The sequence below is a fragment of the Sus scrofa genome, chromosome 3 (genome assembly GCF_000003025.6).
Source record: "Sus scrofa isolate TJ Tabasco breed Duroc chromosome 3, Sscrofa11.1, whole genome shotgun sequence".
Taxonomy (NCBI): Eukaryota; Metazoa; Chordata; class Mammalia; order Artiodactyla; family Suidae; genus Sus; species Sus scrofa.
Window position 1 is genome coordinate 97102913 of NC_010445.4, and position 18643 is coordinate 97121555.

The window sequence follows — 18643 nt, forward strand, 5'->3', positions numbered from 1 at the left end:
TCCTGGCTTAGGGTTCTGTTTTGCTTTACAGCTGAAGACAGCAGTTATTTTCTAACCACCAGATTTATTCACACGAGAGACTACACTTCCCAGGCAGAAATCCTGGGATTTAGGTCTGATTCCACTTTCCCACTGTCCCTTGGCCCTTCCCAAATCCCTCGTGCCTTCTGGACCGGTCCCCTCACCGAGGAAGAGATCCTTCTTTCAGAAGTCCTCAGAGGGGCCTCGGCCCTTTGCCACAGCTACACTCCCATGCACAGTTTCACTCCCATGCTGCTGGAATGAATCCAGTCGAGATGGGTTGTTAAAATATTCAGATGATCATGTGGCATGTTAAGGCTATCATTTGTGGTCCCTGCCAAAACTTTAAGGGAAGCAAGTCTTAACAGGGGTGGTTACTTACATAGCAAGTTTCCAGGCATTGCTGGGGGTTGGGTTTGCTTTTGGTTTGTTTCCTCTCTCCTCTTTCTTTTTTTAAAATAAAAGGCTTCCCAGTACTCCCCTACCCCCTTTTTAATTGCTTTTCTTTCAAACCCCAGATTTTTGGGGGGGAGGGAGATTCCCATCAGGACCCCTCTTTAATCCCCCAGCTCAGCCTATTCAAAGTCTCTTTGAGCCTCACGCATATTTGAACGATGAGAGAAATGAAGTTGGTGTATTTTAGACCCAAGCTTGTTGACATTTGTTCGCTTCCCTTTCAGACTTCTCAGGAATGTTCAAGGTCATGATATCTCAAGAGGAGATCCTGTTTGTATTTTTCGAAAACAGAGAGAAACATTAAGTTTGCACATTTCAACCCAAAGCAATGGACAAGGTGCAAAACAGTTTCTTCATTAGATATTCCTTTTAAAGGAATAAGCTGTTTAAGAAATGAAACTTGAGACTATATGAGGCATTTCTTGTTGACAGGCTGAGCTTATGGAAACCAGTTAGGTAAAAGCAGTCAGAAGTGATCAGTATACTAAACTGAACCTTTGTACAAGTTGCCCGAGATCAAAGCTTCTTCATATTGCCGTGAGCAATAAAAATAGTTCCTTTATGCAACTGCACATCAAGGGTTCAGCACCCAACTTTCTACTTTTTAAATATAGAAATCTTCAGACCTAACCTAGGAGTAGTAATTAGTTTGATAAAGGGCTCAGAAATAGCCATTTTGCTCCATTTGTGGCTGTTGGCTTCTTGGAATATTGCTGTTGGAAGATTTGGGCGGTGTTGTCGTTGCCCGGCTCCCAAGAGATGCAGGCTTTAAATGGCCTCAACACATTTTTATGATATTATGTAAAACTCTAACATAGGGATGGTGGTGGTGGTTGTTGTTGTCATTGTCATCCTTAGCATGTGATATATTCCATCTTTAGGGTAAATCAACACCATGATTACCTTTACTGAGCCATATTCCCAATGAATCTAAGCCAATTCATATTTGCAAATGGTACAGAGCAGTGTCTTAGGCACAGTGGGGCATATAGAGATGAAAGATATTGTCCCCATTTCAAAAACCTAGTGACTAAGGCAGGTATGGATTTAATTAACTAAACAAGTGAGAATTTGGTAAATGCTGGAATAGGGTCCAAGTGGATGACAGGAGGCAGTTAGTGGGAGTTGGAATGCCAAGGAAGTCTTCCAAGAGAAGGGAGAAGTCTCTAAAGGCGAGGCGAGATGTAGTTGTTTAGATGAGATTCATCTTCATAGATCGGAGAATGAGTGAGGTTACACTCGTATAGAGCCCGTGTTGGTAAGTAAGTTGTGACGGTCTCATTGCCCAAGTACAAAGGAAGGAATCTCAGTACCTCAGTACCGCGCTCAGCATTGCAGGGACCACTTTAGGCATATTTAATGACGTCTCTTGTCAGAGTTTGGTTAAGAGCCAGTCCAGTTGACAAGACATAGCCATGTGACGCTGACAATGACATTCATATAGAATTCGAATTCTGTAGTACACACAACAAGCACAAGAGTTCACAGAAGAATGTGGCCCGGGATAGCCAGGCAGGGCTTTCTAGGGGAGCTAGGTATTTGAGCTGCCTCTTGGACCCTGGATGTGATTTGGAAACCCCAAAAGTGGCAGGAAAAGAGCAGGTCACCCTGGAGCAGCCGCACCCTGTGGGGAATGCAGGTGCTGTGTTGTGGGACAGAAGACACGGTGTGTTCGGAGAGCAGTGCAAGATTTGGTGAGAGACCAGTTGTGGCAGGCCTTAAATGTCAGCTAGAGGAATTTGAATCTATCCCAAGAGTCGAGAGGAAGTCAGTAAGCTCAGGCTTACACGGCTAAGGAGGCTGCTGTCTCCATGCTCATGAGATACACTGAGGAGGGTGTTAAATCTTCCAGCCTCTCTCAATGGTCAACAGACGTTCCAGCCCCTCCTGGAGGTTAACAGAAGCTCTCTAGTAGCAATCCCCTGGCCGTGTCTGGCCCTTGGAAGCCCTTCTAGCCTGCCTGGGCAGCTAGTGATAGGAATAGAGATGCCGCTTGTGTGCATTTCAGACTAGGTGGCTCTCATCTGCTCAGTGTTGCTAAGAGGACTGTAGCACCACAAGTTTATAGCAAGAAAGGGAGTTTAGAGATCACCTAATCCAGTGGAATCCTCGCTTCAAACAGAAGCTTAAGTGGAAGTTCAAGACGTTCAAGGTAATCGAGATGGCAAATACAGTGCAAGTTGAGCTGGGGGCCTCGCAGCCCACCCACATGGCTTCTCAGCCCCTGGGAGCCCCAAAAGGGACTCAGAAGAGCACCGGACTCCCTCTTCCCAAACAGGGATCTCATCCAAACCAATACCCGTAGGTGGAAAAACAGACACAAGGAGCAGGTGACTTCTTCCTACTTGACAGATGGGTCTGGCTCCGAAGGTGGCCTAAATTGGGGATGTGGAGAGCACATTTGTTTTCTGGCCTCTGGATCCACTGCAGCCTGATCATCCTCCTAGAATATGCTGCAACCCCAGGCCCTTGGGCTGTCCAAGGGCCTCTCTCAGGAGCTGCCCTCCTTGGACATGACCCACGCCCTGGACCTTCTTGCTGTCAAAAGAGAACGGTTCTGGATCCCCTTTCCGCAGAAATCCACTCTCAGCTGGCTGACTGCCAGTTGCTATGACCAAGAAATCACACGGGCATGTTACTCAGTGCTAAATGTCAAGAAGTTGATTCTTATGGGTCGTACCACTGTCGTTTACTCATGATCTTCCAGAGGCAGCTCCTTTAACCGAAGTCAGTAACTTGAGCACAGGGTTTCAAGCACCATGCACACCTGGCAGGAGCACTGCGTTAGGCCTCGCTTAGCTTCCTGCGTCTTTGTGCTCACATTGAGCTGGCTCAGCCCTGGCACTTCGTCCTCCATGGTTAGGCTTCACGCTGACCCCAGGGGGGCTTGTGGGCATGTGAGCAGGTTTTATGTCCAGGGGCCAAGGGAGCTGCTTTGAGAGAGACCCCCCAAAGCCTCGTCGCCCTCCTCCCCCTCGGCTGTCAGTGATGCCCAGGCTTCCTCAGCCATTGGACTGGGCTGCAGGCCTCTGGAGGTAGCTTCTCACACACACTCAGGACCTTATTCCCTGCTTGAGCCGGAAGAGGCCCTCCCCGGTCCAGAGGCCCTGTGTTCCCAGGTGACCACAGGCAGGGCCACTTGGAGAGGCACTGGGTAAACGGAAAAGCCTCTAGGTGTGAACGCACCTCCCTGGGGTCGAGGGGAGGCAGGGTCACTCAAAGGTGGCAGGTCTGGGTTCTGGCCCCTGCTTAGTACTAACTAGTGATGTGTGGACCTTAAGTTCTTTGGGTCTCGGTTTTTATCCGTAAAGTTGGAAGCTCTAAAATGTGAAATAGATGAGGGTGGGGAAAGACACGGTGAGCAATGGGTGTGTGAGTTCAAAAGAGCTAAGCAAATAGAGGGAGTGTTTATTGTCAGATACTTGAGTCGGCCGTGCCGACGGGCCCCTAGGTTGGCCCTCACAGAAACAGCTATGCTTGGAGCCTTGCTCTCCACCAGACTGGCCCCCAGGACACAACACCAGAGCTTGCGGCTGCAAACCCAGATACTCTCCTTGATCGCCGTTGCGTCATACTTTTCATCCGATTGTGTTGGGAACACATAGACACAGTTTGTCTAGAAAACCTTGACTCCCTTCTTGGTTTTTGCCCTGATCTTGGGTAGGTCACCTGAGCGATGCCAGCTACTCTGTTGATTTCTAAAAATGGGAATAGTGGTGCCTGTTTTTCTTCTCTCTTAAGAATCTTACAAAGCAAGGATACTTTTTGAAAATAAAACTTTTATTACTACAATGGATCATTGCCAGGACTCATTTCCAAGTGCATGCGTTGCTGCACTCACATCAGCACAATTCTGTTGTCGGTGCCGTTGGAAGTTCTCACCTGTGATCTACATGCAGACCTCTCACGCAGCTTCTAGAAGTTTCCATTCACCTCACTTATGTACCCTTTTTAAAAGAATTCTAGGGAGGTGAGGTCTGAAAAGAAAGGAGACTTCTGTTAGCGTTTTATATAATAACTGAAGCTATATATCCGCCAAGCCCCAAACTGTACAATAAAAGTTTTCTTGGATACTACTTTTCTCCCATAATTCCTAGCACATTGCTTATTAAGTTATTAACCAGCAATTTCTCTGGCAGCATATTAAACTTTACTTTTAAACAAGTCACAGAGGGGGGGAAACATGCATCTCTCATAAAAGGAATAAAAAACATACACCCTCTAAAACAGTTTCTTCAGGCTTTGAACAAACCCCAAGCCCCACACAAGGTCTCTTTTTCCTCATTCTCTACACATAACTTGAGTGTTAGTACATCAATGAGAAAAAGATGCCTAATAGAAAGAGGGAAAAATATGAGGGCCTCTGGGGGTGTGGGAGGCTCCCTTGGGGGAGCCTCTGAAAAGGCAAGTGAGCCTTCAGGGAGGGAAAGGCAAAGCCTTGGTACTGAGCTTACAGACTTCCTCTAGAGCAGCGCACCCCCAGGGAAGCAGAGGCGGCTGTGGCCTCGACCTTGACCTAAGAAGGGCCTCAGGGCCTTGGGCAGACTGCCTGGACCTTTGCTGAGTGCCTACCCAGAACCCTGGTAAAGTGGTAAAGGCCCTTTGTCTTCACACACTCCATCCCCCGGGAACAAAAGCTGTCTTCCCAAGGGCGGCCCCAAGTGCTCTGTAGCGCGTGGCTGGGACGTTTGGTCCCTTTCTGGACAGACTCACAGCTCATGGTGTCTTGCTGTGTGCATGACGTCTTGGTAAGGACTCCCTGCAACCTGGTCAACCACCAGCGAAGGGCACGAAGATGGCTTCACTTTAAAAGGAAAATCCGAGCAGAGGGCTGCAGGGCAGCTTATACGTGTGGGTGTGAGTATAAACACTTGCAAAGCTCCAGACCAAGAAAGGCTGGATGGAAGTTGGAACATACCCTAAAAATGCAGCTCTGCCGGCACCCGCCTCCCCTCCCGCGGTGGCGGGCAAGGTAAACGAGCAGTCCCGGCTCGCCAGCCAGGCCCTGCATGCTGCTGCCAGCTGGCCTCGGGTGTAGATCTGGACTCTAGATGTTACCACGGGGGAAAATAACTTGTTTAAAAATATATATTCTGCAATTCATGACCGTTTGGCATCTCGGTTTAAACAGATCCCCTATTGTTTCTCTGAGAATGCCATATGATGGTTGCTTGGCTGGGGGCTGTGGTAAAAATGGAAATCAGAGGGGAGAGGGGGTTCTTTTTTATTTAATTTACACTTCCACATTTATATGACTTCATGTGGCCTGCATCAAAGGAGTACCTCCTGGCTCCTAACCACAGCAGCTCTTCCTTTTATAACCAAACATAAGGAGAGGCAGCGTCTGGTCGGCCGACCGCTCCTCTTGCAGAGTCTCCAACTGCCAGGGACGACAGAGGGGGCCCGCGGGAGCTCTGGGGGACCAGAGGAAGGTCAAGGCAGCAGCCCGTCAAGTCAGCTGTTCAGACTGTCCTCAGCGGCTCTTCTCTGATGGTTAGTCAGGGCCGGTTTCCTAGAGGGCAGGCTTTGAAGTGTGTTTTAAATACAGGACACTGTGTGGCTGGACATGTGTCAGGCAGGGGGGCCCCCCCGCCCCGCACTTATTATTCTTTTCTTCTCCCCACCCCAGCCCTGCCTCTCACCTGCCTTCTCTCCCATATTCCGCATCTTTGTTTCCTCTCTGCTTTTCTTCTGTCCAGCCTATTTCGGGGCTGGTGGCGGTCCCCAGGCTGATGCTTCATTAACTGACTGCTGACGCCATGGTGAGGGGCTGCCAGTGCTTCATACTCACTGCGCTGGAGAACAGAAGCCGCCTGAGTTGCAGTGAGCCCGTGGGAGCCCTGCTTAGAGGAGGAGCCCTTGGTGGGCTGTGCTGGGCCCAGCCCCTGCCAGGACCCAAGAGCCAAAGTCATCCTAAGCTGTCAAGCTTGTCTCCTGTACCTGTTTGAGTTTCTGGCCGGTGGCAGGCATGTTCCCACCGTTGTATCTTTGCTCCAGTGAACTCTCCTGCCTGGAGTTCCTTCTTTCCATGCACCATCAGTTCCTTCCCCATCTCCAGACCCCTCCTCCGTGATATTCGCTCAGATCGTTTTGTGAATGTCTTGGTTTTCTCCATGTATACCCCCAACACCGCCACACACACACACACACACACACGACCTAAGCTCTTCAAGGCCAGAACCTTGTCCCTTCCACTTCTCTTCCAAGGAGGATATCTCCCATGGTGCTTCGTAAAGCTTTCTAGATGAATAAAGTTAAGCCATGTGTCTAATCAGGATTCTGGGGAAGTAATTTTTCTGTAGGAACTGGAGTGACCTTAGACCCTGACTCTTGAAGTCCAGATAGGATCTCATGACTTAGAGACCTTAACACTCACTAACAGCGTCAAGCCAGAATGGTTGTCTTCAGCCCTCTGAAGATGGCAGTGGATTCTTCTGGAAGAGTTTCCTATGTCCAAAGTAAACCATCTGTTTCTCACACTAAGGAGCAGGACTCCCAGACTCCCAGGATGGCTTGGACTGATGGGGTCCCACTAGGGCTTCAACCCTTTGAAGCTTTTGGAGCTCTTAAAGGCCACTCCTAAGTGCCTCCATTTGGGGCGTGTCACCCATCCGCTGTCACTTCCTGCTGTCCCTCCTCTTCCACATCCCCTTTGCACTTCTTGTTATTATGCCATAGTCTTTGGACATGCTGCTTCCTCTGCTGGCAGTGTCTCCCAGGCTCCTCCTCATCCCCCAGCTCTGCTGAGGCACTTCCTGACTCACCTGGGCAGTTCCCCTTCCCCACCCTGAATTTGCACTCTGGCAACCCCTCTCTCTTTCTCTCTTTTTTTTTTTTTTCCTTTTAAGGGCCACACCTGAGGCATATGGAGGTTCCCAGGCTAGGGGTCGAATCAGAGCTACAGCTGCTGGCCTCCGCCACAGCCACAGCAACGCAGGATCCAAGCCATGTCTGTGACCTACACCACAGTTCACAGCAACACCAGATCCTTAACCCCCTGAGTGAGGCCAGGGATCGAACCTGCGTCTTCATGGATACTGGTCAGATTTCTTTCCACTGAGCCATGAAGGGAACTCCCTATCAACCCCTCTCTCAAGCACCCATTATAACATATGATTGGTTGTGTGTTTCTCTTGCTAAACTAGTGGATTTCAAGTTTTTTGACAGCCATTCACAAGAAGAAATACATTTTACAGATTACTTAATATGTATCTTTGTACTGAGTGTGGGTATGTATGTATACATACGCACCCACACCTATGAAATTTTGCATAGTTTGAAATTTTACTGTCTATATAAGAGATGAACAGTTTGCAAGAAATGCAACAGAGAGGGAATTTACTCAAGATTTAGCATATTTAATTTCAGGAACATTAGCTTTCAACATATTCACCATCATCTTGGATATTGGGCCTGACCCCATGGATATCCTTCAGTATAATAAAGGGTAACTTAGTACCTGGAAAAGAAAAAGACGTTAGACTGAATCAATAATATCTTTACCTCAAATTATTACATTTTATGAAATATTTATATCTTATGTCAAAGGTAATTGATTCAAAATTCATTCTCGGCAAGGATTTTATAGAAATTCCACAGATATTGGAGTTCCTGTCGTGGCGCGGTGGTTAACGAATCCGACTAAGAACCATGAGGTTGCAGGTTCAATCCCTGGCCTTGCTCAGTGGGTTGAGGATCTGGTGTTGCCGTGAGCTGCACGTATATGGCCCTAAAAGGCAAAAAAGAAAAAGAAAAAAGAAAATGTAAAAGAAAAAAGGCTGTTCGGGACTCTAAGTTCCTTGAGGGCAGTGACCACTGTCACTGAATCATTTCAGCTTTATGTTTCCATTCCCTGGCATGATTCCTGGCTCCCAGTGGCCTCTTAGTAAATGTTTTCTAAATGAATGGGCTTCAGTTAAAAAGCTCTGCAGCCCCTGGGATTCCGGAAGGGACAGGAGAAGTGAATAATTGATCACAGACTCCCCGAGAGCTCCTGCTGTCCCCTAGACACTAGAGCCATTGTGGACGTGTCTGGGAAGCCCTGCCTTCTGCCTCCCCCAGCTTCCAGGAGATTTAATGAAGTTCAGAGATCAGGGTCTCGGGTGGGTGTTAGTCAAGGGACAAATGATAAAAAGAGTGGAAGAAAGCATTTTTAACAAGCCCTTCATTTCATGTTATATGTGTAAACTGAGTCCTCATAGTACCTGAGGTCTGCTCTTCCTTCTGAAGCCACTCTTATGCTGCTTTTCAGCCCATCTGTTGGACCCTGACCACGCCTGACTTTTTTCAAACACTCTCAGTCTTTATTATACCATACCCTATGCCAGGATTTTTCCATTTGGGGGAAGAAAAAAATCCGGAGTCGTGGGCGGGAAGATCGACAGAAATGAGGGGGGTGTTGCCAGGGTTAAGATCCGTTGCCGAGTTGGTGTAGGTGCAGACCGCTCGATCCTGCTGTGCTCTGGTTAGCCGTGCACGCTCGATTCGACCTAGCCTGGAACTCATATGCCGCAGAGCGCCAAAAAAAAAAAAAAAAAAAAAAAAAAAAAAAAAAAAATCCCCAAGCCCACCAAAACCCTGTGGCTTGGTTTCCTGTCCAGCTGGCTTGCTCTTTCCCAGGATTTTATTCCCATCATCAAAGTGGCCTGACAGACCGAGAACAAACCTCTGGCTCACCCTGAACTCTCAGTGTACCATTTCCAAGTCAGAACAAACACCAAGTAAGAGGGAGAGAAAAAGAAAAAGAAAAAAAAAATTATTTCCTGACTTAGGAGCCAGGTCAGAGTGAAGCCCAACTTTGATTCCAGACAGAGATGTTATGAGGCCGTGGCCGTGGCTGTGGCTGTTCTCGAGGTTGGAGCCTTGAACGGTGGGCTCCAGGCCAGAATTTCTCTCTGGGCCAGTCTCGAAGGCGAGGCCATGGATGGACTCGTTTGTGGCCCCAGATCCTCTCTGTTTCCTGGAATCAGAAGCAGCCCTGGGTGAGGGAGCCTCCCGTGATCTCCTTGACTACATCAGACTTGGCTGAGCCCCTCAGAGCTATGGGTGCAGTCAGAGTGGTCCCTGCCATGTCCAAGGATGCCAGCAAGGTTGGCAGCCTGTGCCAGGCCAAGAGAGGGTGCAGAACACTTCAGCCTGGCTGGGGGCTCTAAAGATCATAACCTTTCCTCTATTCATTTAGAGATTTTAAAAAATATATGGGCTAAAAAAAAAAAAAAATCTCATGGAAACTAGGCTTCTCACCAGACTTGAAAGTCAAACCGATTTCCCAAAAACATTCTGTATGGCTCCAGCAGAAAAACATCTGGGGTGAGATGCTAAGAGTGTGAGGCCAGATGGGAGGAGGCAGTACATTTTTACACTAAGGAGCACCGGTTAGCACAGAGTATCCCATCGCCTGCAAGTCTGGCTTTCCTTGCTTATTTCCACCTTCTCGATACATTCTCTAGTGTCTCTGGACCCCAACCTGGTCTCACCTGGTCTGAACAGGGCAGACTAATTTCTTCCCACATCTGTTGCCCCCTCTCAGAGTGCCTTTCCTTGTCAACTGTGTCTAAATTCTTCCCATCTTTCATGGCCCAGTTGAAACTGCAACTTCATAAACCTTTTCCATTTCTCCAGTCCACCCTAATATGTTCTTTCCCTTAACTCCTTACATCCTGTTCCAGAGTTTGTCTTTATTCTTGTATCCCTAACTAGACAAAATTCTCTGCTTCCCAAATCAGAAAGCCTCTCTTCCCAGCACCTAGCTCAAAGCTGGACATCAGGAGGCATTCTACCTGCTCTCTGCAGGCCATTTATTTATGCAGCCCTGTGCTTCATGTCCGATAATTTATTAACCCATTGCAGTAGGTTTTCTTGCTTTCTTTCTTGAGTGACCCTTTCTTTGGGGGGCAGGGGGTGGAGGGGAGGGAAACATCCCACTTCCTAAACAGTGGAAGTGCCAGAACTGGAATGCTATTAAAGAAGTTTTCATAGACTGTAAGCTTTTCAACTTCACAGGCCAAGTTATGACTGATCAGGGGGAAGCTGGATAGAGACAAAAGATGAGGGTCAGATTCAGGGGAAATTTTCCAAATAGATCAAAGTATTAACAACAACAAAAATTGGAACTGTAGGAGTTCCCACTGTGACACAACAGGATTGGCAGCATCTTGGGAGCGCTGGGACACAGGTTCAATCCCTGACCCAGCCCAGTGGGTGAAGGATCCATCACTGCTGTGCCTGTGGCTTAGGTTGCAACTGCAGTCGGATCTGATCCCTGGCCCAGGAATTCCATATGCCATGGGGCGGCCAAGAAAGAAAAAAGAATTTGGAACTGTAACATAAAGAACAGTGGTTGTTCTGTTCTTGTGGTTGCCAAGGCGGAGGTGGGAGGGAGTGGGATGGACTAAGAGTTTGGGGTTCGTAGATGCAAACTATTACATTTAGAATGGATAAGCAATGAGGTCCACTGTATAGCACAGGGAACTCGATCCAGTCTCTTGGGATAAATCATAATGGAAGATAGTATAAGAAAAAATGTATATGTGTCTATGACTGTGTCACTTTGTCATACAGCAGAAATCGACACAACATTGTAAATCAACTAAACTTTTAATTTAAAAAATTAAATATATATATATATTTTTTGTCTTTTTAAGGCCACACCCATGGCATATAGAGGTTCCCAGACTAGAGGTCAAATCAGAGCTGTACACTCTGGCCTACACCACAGCCACAGCAACACAGGATCCAGGCCTCATGTGCAGCCTATATCACAGCTCATGGCAACGCTGAATCCTTAACCCACTGAGCAAGGCTAGGGATTGAACCTTTATCCTCATGGGTGCTAGTCAGATTCATTTCCACTGAACCACTATGGGAACTCCTTTTTTTTTATTTTTTATTTTTTGTAGTGATTGAAAATTTATTAGCATTTTTGGATGCTTGCCAAAATGAAATTGTTTCATTGGGTTTTGAGATACATACTCAGTGAATATATGTCAGTGCTGTTTCTTTTATATATACATAATGATTTTTTTCCATTTATATAACTGGTTTATAGCATCCTGTCAATTTTCCACTGTACAGCATGGTGATCCAGTTACACATACATATATACATCCTTTTTTCTCACATTATTATGCTGCATCATAAGCGACCAGATGTAGTTCCCAGTGCTACACAGCAGGATCTCATTGCTAATCCATTCCAAAGGCAATAGTTTGCATCTATTAACTCCAAATCCCCTATCCATCCCACTCCCTCCCCCTCCCCCTTGGCAACCGCAAGTCTATTCTCCCAACTCCTAAATACTTTAAAAATGGAACTGTAGGAGTTCCCGTCGTGGCGCAGTGGTTAACGAATCCGACTAGGAACCATGAGGTTGCGGGTTCGGTCCCTGCCCTTGCTCAGTGGGTTAACGATCCGGCGTTGCTGTGAGCTGTGGTGTAGGTTGCAGACGAGGCTCAGATCCTGCGTTGCTGTGGCTCTGGCGTAGGCCGGTGGCTCCAGCTCCAATTCAACCCCTAGCCTGGGAACCTCCATATGCCGCGGGAGCAGCCCAAGAAATAGCAGCAGCAACAACAACAACAACAAAAGACAAAAGACAAAAAAAAAAAAAAAAAAAAAAAAAAAAATGGAACTGTAAAGTACTAAAAGAAAATATGGGAAAATTTAAAAATCTCTATCTTGGAGAAGGGTTAGACTTTGTAAGCATGACATAAAACCCAGAAGACATAAATAAAATATATTTGACTACATACAGCTAAACATTTTTGAATTGAAAAAAATTATAAGGTTAAAGGACAAATGATAAACTGCAAAAACATATTTGCATCACATATGACAAAGGGCAGATTTCCTTAATATACAAAGAGCTCCAACAAATCAATAAAGAAAAAATGAAAACAAAATAGGAGATTTTAGTACAATTCACAGAAAAGGGAATTCAGATAGCGTTTTTGAAAAACATATGAAGGGATGGCCACTGGAAATAATTGTGATTTAAATCCAATGAGATACTGTTTTTAACTTATCATCTTGGCAAAGGTCAAAAGTTAAATCACTGTGTTGGTCAGGTTGTTGCGGAGGTGGGGCTCTTATACACTGTTGATGAAAGAATAAATTGATACAATCTCTTTGGAAAGCATCTTATCAAAATCAAGCAGAATTTTAAAAGTGAAAATATCTTTTGTTTTGTTTTGGTGTTATTTTTTGGCCATACCCACAGCATTTGGAAGTTCCCTGGCCAGAGATTAAATCCAAGCCACAGCTGCAACCCACACCACAGCTGTGGCAACACCAGGTCCTTAACCCACTGTGCCACAGCAGGAGCTCCACATGTGCAAATATCTTGATCCAGCAAATCAGCTTCCAGGAATCTCTCTTTTGGGTATTCAGGCCTATGCACAAAACTAATGTATGTATATATGTTTATATTTATTGCAGCATTGCTTTCAAACAAAGTATCTTAAACAATCTGAGTTATTTCAGTAGGGGACAGGTACCTCCATGAAATGGATCAGTTCACAACCATTTAACGAATGAGGCAAATCTCTGTTTTGAATAGAATGATACTTAAAATATATGAGTGAAAAAAGTAGTGCTCAGAACTTAGTATGTAGTAAACCACTACTTACATAAAACTAAACAAGTGAGTAGCTATAGATAGATGCTTGTAAATGAATAGAATGTGCCTGGAAGGATATACTGTGGCAAGTAGTAAAGGCGGCTGCCTCAGGGGAGCAGAACATGTGGATAGAGGGTGGAGGCATGGAAAAGGAGCTTAATTTTTACTGCATCCCCTTTTGTACTGTTTGAATTATTTTTATACTGTGTGCATGTGTTGTTACCTGCTTTTAAAAGCTAATTTTTAAAAATAGCCAGGCGTAGGTATGAAATGAGGCCAGATGTGCAGTGTACATGTAAACATGTAGCTCTGCTCGGGTGAGAGCCAGGGAGCAAGCAGATCCTGGAGGGGAAGCAAGTCAGTGGCACAGACGTGAGGCTGGTCAGCCCCAGGGAGATGTTGAAATGACAGGGGGTTTTGTTTTCTGGTTTTGTCTCCATGCCTGCAGCGCGCGGGAGTTGCAAGGATCAAACCCATGTCACAGCAGTGACCCAAGCCACTGCAGTGACCACACTGGATCCTTGACCACCACAAGAGGACTCCCAAGACAGTTTTGTTTTAAATTAAAAGAGCTGACTAGCTTTTCCTATAAATCCATGCACATTCAGAGGATATGAGCAGCTCAGGATAGAGTGGGAATGAACCTTAGGGACGTGGTCAAACTGATCATTTATAGGGAGTGAGAAGGATGGATTGAGGGATCAAGCCAGATGGAAAGAGCGTAGCCAGAACTTGTCCCACATCCTAGATTGGAGGCGGAGGAGCAGGGCAGGGAACGGACGCTTGCAGAGCTTCTGCCGGGGCGAGGCACTGAGGCAAGCGCTCTGGGTTTGCCCATCCAGTGCTCACGGTGACTCACAGTGTGATGATTAGGGTTTCATCGTACAGGTCGGGAATCTGATCCAGGTCACAGAGATACTAAGTGCCAAAGTCAGGATTCAAACCCACATCCGTCCCTGCAGTTTTAACTGCTTGTGCTGAACTCTCTGTACACCGAGGAGGTTTGGGCTCTTTTCATGGTCCCTCAGAGCCCAGGACCTTCAGTGCTGTTCTCAAAAGGAAGTCTCCATTCTTTCTTTTTTATTTAACCCCTAAATCCAAGCCCAGTTATTATTCTCAGGATGAGGTTCAAAGAGCAAAAAGAGCTGCTCCATTTATCGAAAGGAGAAAAAAAAAAATCTCATTTATCAGCAAAGAAAGGTCTATTGCCGTGTTTGTCAGTGTGTTCATATGTTTGTTTTTTTCAGCTGATTAAGTCCGTAAATATGGCTTGTCATATGTGAATGCAGTTCTTCTCCAAAATGCTACATCAGTGATATTCATCACCCATGATTTTTCCCCTAAATGTGTTCGCTTAAGAGGAAGATGATAGAACATGATGTCGAATTCCCTGCCTCCCCTTGTTTTCAAGTAACTGAGATAGGATATTGGTTTGTGTTTGTTTTCAGTTAATTTTATTTGGAGCCAGAGCATAGAGTTTTATACATTTTGCACACGCACAGCCCAGCCCCCACCATATGGGCTAGGATTTCATTTTCTCCCCTGACTTGCTCCTGTGTTCTCGCCCTCGGTGACTGTCCATCATTTTTAGCATGCGTTACAACTCCCTAAGCCTCATGACATGCCTGGTGGAAAATACCCACTTTCACTCTTCTGTCACCCAGGCCTCAGGGAGAGAAAATATCGATTTATTTTCTGTTCTTTACTTTTCTAGGCAAAATCCATGTTTGGTGACCAGAGCTGTGTGTATTGATATTCTCTTCCTGTTGACTCGCTGCCTTGACAAACCCGCAAAAGGCAACCAGCCAGGTATGATTCAGAGTTATATCATATTTTGGAGTGATTACAGGTCTTTGAAATGTAGGTGGGGTTTTGAGTGGCTCTACCACACACTCCCCCACCTTCTACTTTTGTCAGACTAACCACATATCAAAATTAAACATAGTGTCATACAGTTCCCTCATAGACGCTTCCCGAGAAAGCCTGTCCTTCTTTAGTTGCAAGTTTATTTCCTATTTGGTCATTCAGGGAAGAGTCTGGACTCCACTCAGATACTCTCTGTATTTCTGAGACCTTGGCTCTTTCCCGTTTCATGCATTTTCTTTGAAAGGTTGTCATTTTCAGTAACTCCGAGTTCACTGTGTTCCATTCTGTGGAGATAACCGAGTGGACTCATTTGAGGCTGGAGCTTGGACTGGATATTCGAGGCTCAGTCTCATATCCACCCCTCACTCCCCTACGCTCTGACTTTGTATATGTTCCTTGGTGTCATGTGTGTTTCCCGGTATGGGCCCCAGATCCACACACAATTGTTCTATTTTCATCACGATTCACAAAGTGTTCTCGAAAGGGAGAGGGGCAACTCCAAATAAAAAAAAAATTTTTTTGATGTGTTTATGTAAGAGGCCGCAGGAAGTGCCGTACATGAGTTCCAGGCCACAGACTGAAGCTGATTTTCATCAACACAAACTGGAATGCAGGGTAATGAGCCTGCAACTGGTTAAAATCAGCCTCTTCTAATTGATTAGGCCTGTCTAAAGGAGGCTACAATTACAAAGTCAGATTCTGAGTACAAGCAGGCCAGACCTTTCCTCTGTTACATTTAGTCTGTCAATGATTTGTTGTCTTCAGTAAATATATTCAGGCTGTCGGAGTCCAGCTCTGTCCATATGGAACCCTGTTCCCCAATTCAAACCAATTTAAAATGCTGGGGGCGGGGGGAGGTGCGAAACTGCCTCGCTGGGATCAATGTATATTAGGCCACAAAGCCCCTGTGGCCACACAGAGGTAATAAGAACACGCCTGGACTTTCATCAGCTTCACGTCCCTGCACAGGGGTAGCTGTTGCATCCGTTTGATAGACTAGGATCATATAGTTTTATGGCTGTGAAACAGTCCTAGTTTATACCTCTAACCCCAGCATAATTAGTAGTAGTACCCCTTTTACTCCTGAAAGTGTCCAGGTTTGCACAGTAAGTCACAGGTCACCCTAGCTGTACGGGACCTCAGGATTGCATTGACTTTATTTTACCCTTGAGGTAACTGGGTCCAGAGATTATAAACAGATTATGAATCAGCTATTGCCATGTGAATCGTTTGGAGTTTCTACCATTTTTGTATTTCAGTTCCAAATTGCATAGAGCTTTAGAATACTCATCTGCTTAACGTCTAAAGAGCCTTGTCCAGGAGTTCCCATCGTGGCTCAGCGGTAATGAAACCGACTTGTATCCAGGGAGATGTGAGTTCGATCCCTGGCCTCGCTCAGTGGGTTAAAGGATCTGGCATTGCCAGAGCTATGGAGTAGATCACAGATGTGGCTTGGATCCTGCACTGCTGTGGCCATGGTGTAGGCTGACAGCTACAGCTCCGATTTGACCCTAGCCTGGGAACTACCATATGCCTTGGGTGTGGCCTTAAAAAAGACCCCCCCCAAAAAAAAAAAAGTATTATTAATCTCATCTCTTTTTACTTTTAAATTTTTTTTTTTTTTTTTTTTTTTTGCTTTTTAGGGCCACACCTGTGACATATAGAAGTTCCCAGGCTAGGGGTCGACTCAGAGCTACAGCTGCCGGCCTCCACCACAGCCACAGCAATGAAGGATCCAAGCCATGTCTGTGACCAACACCACAGCTCATAGTAACACTGGATCTTTAACCCACTGAGCGAGGCTAGGGATCAAACCTGCTTCCTTGTGGATACTACTCAGGTTCATGACCCACTGAGCCACAACAGGAACTCCTTCTTTTTATTTTTTAAAATGTGACTATTAGAAAATCAAAAATTACGTATATGGCTCATGTATTTCTATTGGACAAGCACTGATTTTTTTTCCAGTCCTTTGGGAACTGCCCTCATAAACCACAGGATATATTCGTATGTATGTATCTTTCTTCTATATGAATGTATATATTCATATACTATATCCACACAAGTAGTGGTAGCAAACCTTCCTCCTTTGAGGATGAGTTTGATTTTTTTTCTTTTTTTTTTGACTGCACCTGAGGTGTATGGAAGTTCCTGGGCCAGGGATCGAATCTGAGCCATGGCCATGACCTACACCACAGCTACTGCAACACTGGATCCTTAACCCTCTGCACTGGGCTGGGGATCAAACCCATGCTGCCAGAGACAATACCAGATACTTAACCTGCTGTGATATAGCGGGAACTCCCTGAATTCAGTTTTTAAAATGAACTAAATGTCAAATAAAATGGAGATTAGAATGGATAGCACTGTTTAGGATAAAAATAATCTGTAAACTTAAAGTAATTAAATCTAATCTTATGTGTTTCACAATTATTTCCAAAGGCAGTTTGAGCAGTAACTAAGTATATCACCAAACAAGGTGATCACTTACCTGGATGTGTAGATTTCAGTGTGATTTCAAAATGTAGCCAAGCCATAGTTTTACCTTGTAAATGCCTTGAAAGAATGGATCATGTCTTACATTCCATGTCCCCTGGCTCAGCAAATAGCAGGCCTGGCTAAATGGATTTGTTATTAACTGATGATTGAAATACAGAATTTTCCTCAGTTTTTAGAATAATAACAGGTGTCCTCAAGGTACGAATCTTATTTAAACTTATGCATTAGTCAGATGTAAATTCATTGTCCAAATTCAAATCGAATTTTTATTTTTGGCCATGCTTGCAGCACAGGAAGTTCCCGAGCCAGGGATCGGACCCAAGTCACAGCAGTGGCCCAGGCCACTACAGTGACAATGCCAAATCCATAGCCCGCTGCACCACAAGGGAACTCCTCAAATCAAATTTTATGTCATGTATATATGTAATATGTGTCTGTCTACCTCCAAAGCTCACAGAGCCCAGACACTGAAGGTAGAGCCCTAGGTTTGAATTCCAAGTCTGCCATTTACTAGCTTTTGTGACCGTAGGCAAGTCATTTAACCTCTTTGAGATACTTTTTCTCAATTGTAAGTGAGGATATAATAGGATATATGTCTTAGAGCCATTGTCAACTAATACATGTAAAGTCCTATGTAAAGAATGCGCTTTGCAAGTTCTTGTCGTGGCTCAGTGGTTAATGAACCCGACTAGTATCTATGAGGACTCGGGTTCAATCCCTGGCCTCACTCAGTGGGTTAAGGATCTGGCACTGCCTTGAGCCATGGTGTAGGTCGCAGATGCAGCTCAGATCTGGCATAGCTGTGGCTGTGGCATAGGCCAGTGGCTACAGCTCCGATTTGACCCATAGCCTGGGAACTTCCATACACTACCAGTGTGGCCCTAAAAAGACCAAAAAAAAAAAAAAAAAAAGAGAGAGAGAGAGAGAGAATCTGCTTTGGAATCCACTTGCTTAGAGATGCTCCTACCCCTCTGACTGATGCAGAAAAAGCTCATTTTGTTGTCGTTCATTTATTTTTTCATTCATCAGACGTATGTTGGGCACATACATCTGGAGATACACGTGATATATTGTGGACTTATAAGCAGGTCCAATAAGGGATTACAGATGCTGTAAAGGGAATATGTATGGGATACATTTGAAGCACGAAAAAGTGAAAGGTCATTTTTACTTGGGGAGACATGAAAG

The 18643-nt window shown here is 45.5% G+C and overlaps 1 protein-coding gene across 1 annotated transcript in view; it reads left to right on the forward strand.

Moving 5' to 3' along the window:
* THADA (THADA, armadillo repeat containing) overlaps window positions 1-18643 on the forward strand; it is a 324874-nt gene that overhangs the window by 230735 nt on the left and 75496 nt on the right. Inside the window, 1 exon segment of the mRNA XM_021088406.1 lies at window positions 14805-14899. Coding sequence (XP_020944065.1) covers window positions 14805-14899 — 95 coding nt within the window.